Genomic DNA, 9,373 nt, shown 5'->3' on the forward strand with positions numbered 1-9,373 from the left:
ATTTATGTCAGTTACAATATTTAAATCTGGATTTTATAACAAGAAAACTGGCAGTCCCAACAGATTTTTTAATAATAATAATAATAATAATAATAATAATAATAATAATAATTAAGTCTCCGATGCTGAGATGCCAGGTAAAAATTTCAAATATCTGCAGACAGGGTCTGTAAATCTGAAAAAAAAATCTGCAGTCAGCAAGTATGTCTTGCTGGCAGCAATTTCTCTATAAAGTATGGTTCGCGGAAATTTCAAAAGTCTATAAATATAGAGGAAAGTCTGCGAGAATTTCAAAAGTCTGTAAAAGTCTGCGAGAATTTCAAAAGTCTGCACAACGGAAAATGTCTGCAGCACTATACCCCAAATCTGCAGATTTACAGACAAATCTGCAGACCTGGCATCTCTGCTCCGATGCCAATACCCAGTGAAATTTGTAGACCCGCATAAGTCCGATCATCGGTCCGATTATCGGACCGATTGAGCACGATATAGGGCCGATCGTAGCGCTTCGATCGGCCCGTCATCGGACAATTCTGCACCATTTGCATCAACCGCGCTGACCTAAAAAAGCTTTATGTTTACATTATGTATCGCTAGAGAAACAGAGCGAAGGAATATCAAACAAGACATTTTCGAGCCGACGTCTTCCCGATAGGGTGAGAAAGATTGTTAAACATTTGTATCGATCATAGAGGCTTTAACCTTTAGGTCATTCGCCTCTTAGGGCCAGAAAAACTCTGACCCTATGTTCGAGGCTGGAAATCCAACCCCGATATATCTCATCACCTGAGTAATCAGACATCCGCTCTCTGCTTTGGTATATCTTCACTCTTTTGTTCTACCGATACACTATGTAAGCTCGAAACGCAATCAAAAGCTTTCGTGCACGATGCGTCCGATGTTCGAATTTACTGGGTATTTACGACAGGACCACGCAGCGTTGCCAGCAGAGATGCCAAGTAAAAAATACAAATATCTTCAGACAGGGTTGCAAAAGTCTGTATCAGTGCTGTCAACTGTTTTTTTTCCAAAATGTGTGTTTGGCAAAATAATCCAGCTGTACAATATATTTCTCGAAAAATCCAAACATCGATTTAGTGCGAAAACTGAATTTGCGACTAAAAAAAGGGTCGGGGACCTGGCTGATTTACCCCTATGGAATCCAACACAAAAACTGAAAATCGGTATTTACCTGTATGAAAATTGAAATATCGGCATTTTGAGAGCATATCTTCCTGTATCGAGTCCAAAAATCGGTATAAATACCGAGAAATCGATAAAGTTGGCAGCGCTGGTCTGTATGTTCGAAAGAATATCTGCAGTTAGCAAGTATGTCTCTATTTATATAAAGTATATAAAGTATGATACGCTAAACTGACTTGCCGAGTAATAAAATAGTCGCGGCGATTTCGACTTGAGTTACCAGCTATCTACTCATTTTTGCGTTAAGGGACGATATTATCAAAACTGGAGTGATTTACTCAAAATAAGAAAAAATTATTTTGTTCAAAATTTGAGTAAGTTCAAGTCAAAATTTGAGTTTCTTGCTCTCAAAATGAAGAAATTTTGCTTCGTTAAATTTCATATACAAAGTTATTCTTTCTTTTGAATGCGCAAAATAGTGATCAAAACCATTTCCTTTTGAACGATTTGGAGTCAAAATTGAATTATTTTGATATTTTTATGTTGCGCTTTTCACTAAGCGCAATTAAAACCACAAAACATCTACGATTGACGTTGATTCATGTTTTAAAAACACGATCTAGAAACGGCAATGGAAAACAATGTATTTTTGCATTATTTATTTTGATAAGAATATACCGAGAATGAAAACGCATGGATGGCTCTTTCACACGATCCATTGTCCTGTAAATGTTTCAAACGAGATCTTCAGGACCCATACATGGAATTTGAGTCAATGTATCTGTCCCCATATAACTCTTATCAAATCTATTTTAATGAAAACGAGAAAATTTCCTTAGCAAAATTTTTTTTATGTAAATCCTTACTGGATGGCTCTTTCACACGATCCATTGTCCTGTAAATGTTTCAAACGTAATCTTCAGGACCCATACATGGAATTTGAGTCATTGTATCTGCCCCCATATAACTCTTATCAAATGAATTTTAATGACAACGAGAAAATTTCCTTGGCAAAATTTTTTTTATGTAAATCCTTACTGGATGGCTCTTTCACACTATCCATTGCCCTGAAAATGTTTCAAACGTGATTTTCAGGACCCATACATGGAATTTGAGTCATTGTATCTGCCCCCATATATCTCTTATCAAATAAATTTTAATGACAACGAGAAAATTTCCATGGCGAATTTTTTTTCATGTAAATCCTTACTGGATGGCTCTTTCACATGATCCATTGTCCTGTAAATATTTCAAACGTGATCTTCAGGACCCATACATGGATTTTGAGTCATTGTATCTGCCCCCATATAATTCTTATCAAATGAATTTTAATGACAACGAGAAAATTTCCTTGGCAAAATTTTTTCTATGTAAATCCTTACTGGATGGCTCTTTCACACGATCCGTTGTCCTGTAAATGTTTCAAACGTGATCTTCAGGACCCATACATGGAATTTGAGTCATTGTATCTGCCCCCGTATATCTCTTATCAAATGAATTCTAATGGCAACGAGAAAATTTCCATGGCGAATTTTTTTTTCATGTAAATCCTTACTGGATGGCTCTTTCACACGATCCATTGTTCTGTAAATGTTCCAAACAAGACCTTCAGGACCCATACATGGAATTTGAGTGATTGTATCTGCCCCCATATAACTCTTATCAAATGAATTTTAATGACAACGAGAAAATTTCCTTGGCAATTTTTTTTATGTAAATCCTTACTGGATGGCTCTTTCACATGATCCATTGTCCTGTAAATATTTCAAACGTGATCTTCAGGACCCATACATGGAATTTGAGTCATTGTATCTGCCCCCATATAACTCTTATCAAATGAATTTTAATGACAACGAGAAAATTTCCTTGGCAAAATTTTTCTATGTAAATCCTTACTGGATGGCTCTTTCACACGATCCATTGTCCTGTAAATGTTTCAAACGTGATCTTCAGGACCCATACATGGAATTTGAGTCATTGTATCGGGGCTACCACGTTTGGCATAAAGTCGTTTGGCATAATACCGTTTGGCATAACGCCGTTTGGCATAATGGTTATTTGGCATAATGGTTATTTGGCATAATGGTCATTTGGCATAATGGTCATTTGGCATAACAGTCATTTGGCATAACAGATGAACATGCTGCTTAATAGAAATTGTTCTAATTTAGTGCAATTTTGAAAAGTCTAATGCGGCTACGCCGCATCGTTTTTAATGACCTGGTGTCCGACCTCGCTGCCGCTCGTTCGGACTTGACTGAGGGATAGCTCCTAGCTTTGGGTAATCCGGGCAAACGCCCGCAACTAGACAGAGGTGATTTCTGCGGGGGCGCTGCCCCCCCGCAGTGGCCGGCGCTTCCGACGGCGGGTCGCCGGCGCACTCGCGGCCTTCGGCCGTCTCGACCTGAATCATTTATGACGAACAGAATATTGTGCTGGCACTAAGTGAGTTGCTTATATAAAAAGGTTTCACATATTTCGTTGGAGTTTCCCTTGCACAACATCAATCGATCGAAACACATACGACAATTTTCATTAGATTAAAATATTGCAAATCCCATTATTATTATGCCAAATGGCATTATGCCAAATGACCATTATGCCAAAAGACCATTATGCCAAATAACTGTTATGCCAAATAACCATTATGCCAAACAGCGTTATGCCAAACGGTATTATGCCTAATGACCTTATGCCAAACGGGCCGCCCCCATTGTATCTGCCCCCGTATATCTCTTATCAAATGAATTTTAATGACAACGAGAAAATTTACTTGGCCAAATTTTTTTTCATGTAAATCCTTACGGGATGGCTCTTTCACACTATCCATTGTCCTGAAAATATTTCAAACGTGATCTTCAGGACCCATACATGGAATTTGAGTCAATGTATCTGCCCCCATATAACTCTTATCAAATGAATTTTAATGACAACGAGAATATCTCCTTGGCAAATTTTTTTTATGTAAATCCTCACTGGATGGCTCTTTCACACGATCCATTGTCCTGTAAATGTTTCAAACGTGATCTTCAGGACCCATACATGGAATTTGAGTCAATGTATCTGCCCCCATATATCTCTTATCAAATGAATTTTAATGACAACGAGAAAATTTCCATGGCGAATTTTTATTCATGTAAATCCTTACTGGATGACTCTTTCACACGATCCATTGTCCTGTAAATGTTTCAAACGAGATCTTCAGGACCCATACCTGGAATTTGAGTCATTTTATCTGCCCCCATATATTTCTTATCAAATGAATTTTAATGACAACGAGAAAATTTCCATGGCGAATTATTTTTTCATGTAAATCCTTACTGGATGGCTCTTTCACATGATCCATTGTCCTGTAAATGTTTCAAACGTGATCTTCAGGACCCATACATGGAATTTGAGTCAATGTATCTGCCTCCATATAACTCTTATCAAATAAATTCTAATGACAACATGAAAATTTCCTTGGCGAAACTTTTTTTCATGTAAATCCTTACTGGATGACTCTTTCACACGATCCATTGTCCTGTAAATGTTTCAAACGTAATCTTCAGGACCCATACATGGAATTTGAGTCAATGTATCTGCCCCCATATAACACTTATCAAATGAATTTTAATGACAACGAGAAAATTTCCTTGGCAAAATTTTTTTTATGTTAGTCCTTACTGGATGGCTCTTTCACATGATCCATTGTCCTGTAAATGTTTCAAACGTGATCTTCAGGACCCATACATGGAAATTGAGTCAATGTATCTGCCTCCAGATAACTCTTATCAATTAAATTTTAATGACAACATGAAAATTTCCTTGGCGAAATTTTTTTCATGTAAATCCTTACTGGATGACTCTTTCACACGATCCATTGTCCTGTAAATGTTTCAAACGTGATCTTCAGGACCCATACATGGAATTTGAGTCAATGTATCTGCCTCCATATAACTCTTATCAAATAAATTTTAATGACAACATGAAAATTTCCTTGGCGAAACTTATTTTCATGTAAATCCTTACTGGATGACTCTTTCACACGATCCATTGTCCTGTAAATGTTTCAAACGTGATCTTCAGGACCCATACATGGAATTTGAGTCAATGTATCTGCCTTCATATAACTCTTATCAAATAAATTTTAATGACAACATGAAAATTTCCTTAGCGAAACTTTTTTTCATGTAAATCCTTACTGGATGACTCTTTCACACGATCCATTGTCCTGTAAATGTTTCAAACGTGATCTTCAGGACCCATACATGGAATTTGAGTCAATGTATCTGCCTTCATATAACTCTTATCAAATAAATTTTAATGACAACATGAAAATTTCCTTAGCGAAACTTTTTTTCATGTAAATCCTTACTGGATGACTCTTTCACACGATCCATTGTCCTGTAAATGTTTCAAACGTAATCTTCAGGACCCATACATGGAATTTGAGTCAATGTATCTGCCCCCATATAACTCTTATCAAATGAATTTTAATGACAACGAGAAAATTTCCTTGGCAAATTTTTTTTATGTAATTCCTTACTGGATGGCTCTTTCACACGATCCATTGTCCTGTAAATGTTTCAAACGTGATCTTCAGGACCCATACATGGAATTTGAGTCATTGTATCTGCCCCCATATAACTCTTATCAAATAAATTTTAATGACAACATGAAAATTTCCTTGGCGAAATTTTTTTCATGTAAATCCTTACTGGATGACTCTTTCACACGATCCATTGTCCTGTAAATCACCCCGATTCTGCAATCCGACGGATTTGTGATACGAACGAATCTACACTTTCGTTCGAGTTCGAATTTTGCATTCTTTATTCCGTTCGACTTGTATGATTCGATCGACTCTCGTTTGGGAGCACTTGAAATTTCGAACACTAACTATCAAAACTGTCAACACTACTTACACGTTCTTTTTATATTATTAATTTCTAAGTAAACGAAACCTTCACACTTGTATAAACAAATTAGAACGATTCTAAACCGAACAGAAGTGTTTCCCATTTGAAAAATAGCATTATAGAGAAAAATTAAAATGAATTCGATAATGTTGCCAATATTAGCGATGCAAGAAGAAGTAGCCTTACTTCGTCAAGAACGGAGAACTTTCCGCTTACTATCCGATCCAATGAAACTTCCCGATGATTCGTAAGTATTCAGTAACGTCGATTCGCACATAATCCTACTGATTTCATGTTGGCACTATGCCGTACGCAGAAGGTAATATTCTATCTATTATTTGCGTGTCGTGTCGGGACTAAGCCGGAAAACGTCCTTGTTTAATTAAATTGAAATTTTCAACGACGACGATTTTTTTCTAGGTTTTTGAAATGTTTTCGTTTGAGTAAAGAAGCTTTTCAGTATGTACTTTCTGAAATAGAGGATGAATTTCTTATTCCACGGAGAAATGGCCTTTCTACAAAAGAGAAGCTTGCCGCATGTTTGAGATTCTTTGCCGAAGGAAATTATCAGCATGGAACCGGGCAAGATTTTCATATTGCGATTGCTCAGTCAACGTTTTCGAAAGTGCTGACAGATGTACTGATAATTTTGGAACGTAAAATATGTTCAAAATGGATAACTCTGGAAATGAGTGAAGAAGAACAGTGTCGGGCAAAACTAAGTTTTTATCAAAAGTGTGGTATTCCGGGGATAATAATGTGCGTGGATGGCTCACATATTAAAATCATTCCTCCTAAGCAAAATCGTAATTTGTTTTATAATCGTAAAGGATTCTACAGTCTCAACGTGATGATTGTAAGCAATCACATATTGATGTAATACAAATTGCAATAATATCTGTTCGAACAGATGTGTGATGATAAACAGAGAATACGTTTTGTTGATCCAAGTTTTCAAGGATCAAATCATGACTCTCACATATGGCGTTTGAGTCCTGCTCGTGTTTTCTTCGAGCAACTGCATAGGAATGGTGAAGTGAATACCAAGATTTTAGGTAAAATTTATTGTATTTTTTAGATTGTCGATGAGCTCAATTGATTGTTTTCATATAGGTGATGCAGGTTATCCTTCGGAACCATGGCTTGTTACACCATTCAGATCTCCAGAAGAAGGCAGCATTGAGAGTGGATTCAATCGTAAGCATGCAGCGGGGCGAGGCATAATCGAAAGGACAATCGGTGTACTCAAAAACCGGTTTAGATGTTTACTTGGTGCTAGACAGTTACATTATGAACCGAAAAAGGCAGCTCAAATAATTAATGTATGCTGTGCACTTCACAATATTTGTTTGGAGTATGGTTGTTCCCAGGTCTGATATTGCCATTGTGAGATTTATTGTTATTGCATGGTAAATAAATAAAAATCTGACCATTCAAACTTTAAAATTACATTTATGAGATTGTACCCATAGTCAATAGTATTCAGCCGTTCCACACCAGAGGCAAAGCGACATGCGACGGCAAGCAATGCGATACTTCACAGATCGCCAGGAGTCGTGAGACAAAGCTCCACCCATTTAAGCTCAGCAGAAAAATTACATATGTCAGAGTGAGAGCGCCGCATCGAGTTCTCTCTGACATTCATGATATTTTTCTGCTGAACTTAAATGAACGGAACTCTGTCGCGCGAACTCTTTCTTTCTTCCTCTTTGGCTCCTAAGACTTTGGCTCCTAAGACTTGAGTTCGAATCAGGCATCATTGAGAAATTCTGGCGCATTCAAAAACACTACATTTTGTCTGTAAAGTCATATACATGGTCAGGGATGTCAGGTTCACAGATTAATCTGTGTTTCACAGATTTTGAGTTTTCCTCACAGATTTTCACAGATTTCTGAAAATGATCACAGATTTTCACAGATTCTTGAATAAATCACAGATTTTCACAGATTTTGTGAATCGAGTACAGTTGAGCACCAAAAAGTACAGAGCGGTTGAGGTTTGTTTTTTTTGCTCACTAAATTGAATTTGATCAGCTGAAGTGGTACGGAAAATGGGTGGTGAGACCTTTTTTTTTTGCTCACCAAATTTGATTTCGAACTGCTATTGGGGTACGGAAAACGGTCACAGATTTTCACAGACAGGTTTTGGGTTTGATCACAGATTTTTGAAAAAATGACCTGGCATCTCTGTACATGATTACTTCTCCTGAACCGTATCAAAATCGTTTCCAAAACATTAAAAAAATGAGCTACTCTAAAATTCAGATACAAATTAAAATTTATTGGGACTTATTTACGTAGTCGATTTGCATATCAAGCATTTTCCTTTTCAGCTCTAGTTTCTGTAGTTTCAGTTTTTCCATCTCCATGTTGTGTCGTTTTTGTTCGTTTATCTGTTCCGTAAGAGTTGAATTTATAGATTGCATTGCTTTTGCAGATTGGCGTTGGTAATGAACAAAATCGTCAATTTTTTTATTTGTTGCCGTAAGTAAGGTTTCAACAGCCATATGAAACTCCTTTTGCTGTGTAATTTGAAGTTCCAACAGATCTCTCGCCGACTGACGTTTGTTCGCATGACATTGTACTGAAATAGTTGGCTCAATAATGTTTTCATCGGATAACTCGCTGCCGGATTCGACATTCTCTTTGTCTGGGACACCTTGTGATAAGCAACCAATTCCATCAACCGTGTTTATCAGGCCGCAAAGTTGAATCGCTTGCTCTTCCAATTCAGAAAGCTGAATGAGCTTATTCGGTCCTCCTCCGGTTGCCATAAACTCCATCTTATTGTGGGCAAGTTTTTTTTTCAAAGCGGATTTATAATCGGCCCACACCTATAGAATATGAATTTAGGTTTCTTTTTTCTGATCAATGCTAGCATAAATACCTTTTTCCATCCACTTCCATCGCGGATTGGCGGGCCCAAACTGTTTAGTTGAATTGACAAATCACTCCAAAACGTAGTTGTGTTTCGACGAGTGAAACCTTTCGCGATATCCGGGCGGTCTTCCAGGACTTTTATTAATGTTTCGTATTGCTTTTTATTGGTCGTTCTTTTTTTCAGACTTTTCCCTGCAGATGTAAGACATATTAACCAAATTGTGAACAAAATGAAATTCCACTCACATTGTACTTTCAAAACCAGGTTGTCAAAAAATAGACTTAAAAATTACTTGTTCAAGCTAACAATAAAGTAATTATTCACGTACACGTAGAGAGAAAAAAAAATCGTTTTGTTGTTTAAAAAACCGGGATTTATCTGCGTGTGCGCGCAAACGAAAAACCAGAAAAATTCTGGGTTGATTTTTCAGAAGGTCGTATAAACAAGT

The 9,373-nt window shown here is 37.0% G+C and overlaps 1 protein-coding gene across 1 annotated transcript; it reads right to left on the reverse strand.

The window, feature by feature from the left end:
• Window positions 1–8,304: 8,304 nt before the first annotated feature.
• LOC131439214 (uncharacterized) lies at window positions 8,305–9,110 on the reverse strand. Its single transcript, XM_058610008.1, has 2 exons — window positions 8,932–9,110; window positions 8,305–8,878 (listed from the first exon to the last, which is right to left on the reverse strand). The coding sequence occupies exon 2, from the start codon at window positions 8,825–8,827 to the stop codon at window positions 8,324–8,326; it is 504 nt and encodes a 167-aa protein (XP_058465991.1). The 5' UTR covers window positions 8,828–8,878; window positions 8,932–9,110; the 3' UTR covers window positions 8,305–8,323.
• Between the last annotated feature and the right edge of the window lie 263 nt (window positions 9,111–9,373).

Source organism: Malaya genurostris, chromosome 1, assembly GCF_030247185.1.
Source record: "Malaya genurostris strain Urasoe2022 chromosome 1, Malgen_1.1, whole genome shotgun sequence".
NCBI classification, from domain to species: Eukaryota; Metazoa; Arthropoda; class Insecta; order Diptera; family Culicidae; genus Malaya; species Malaya genurostris.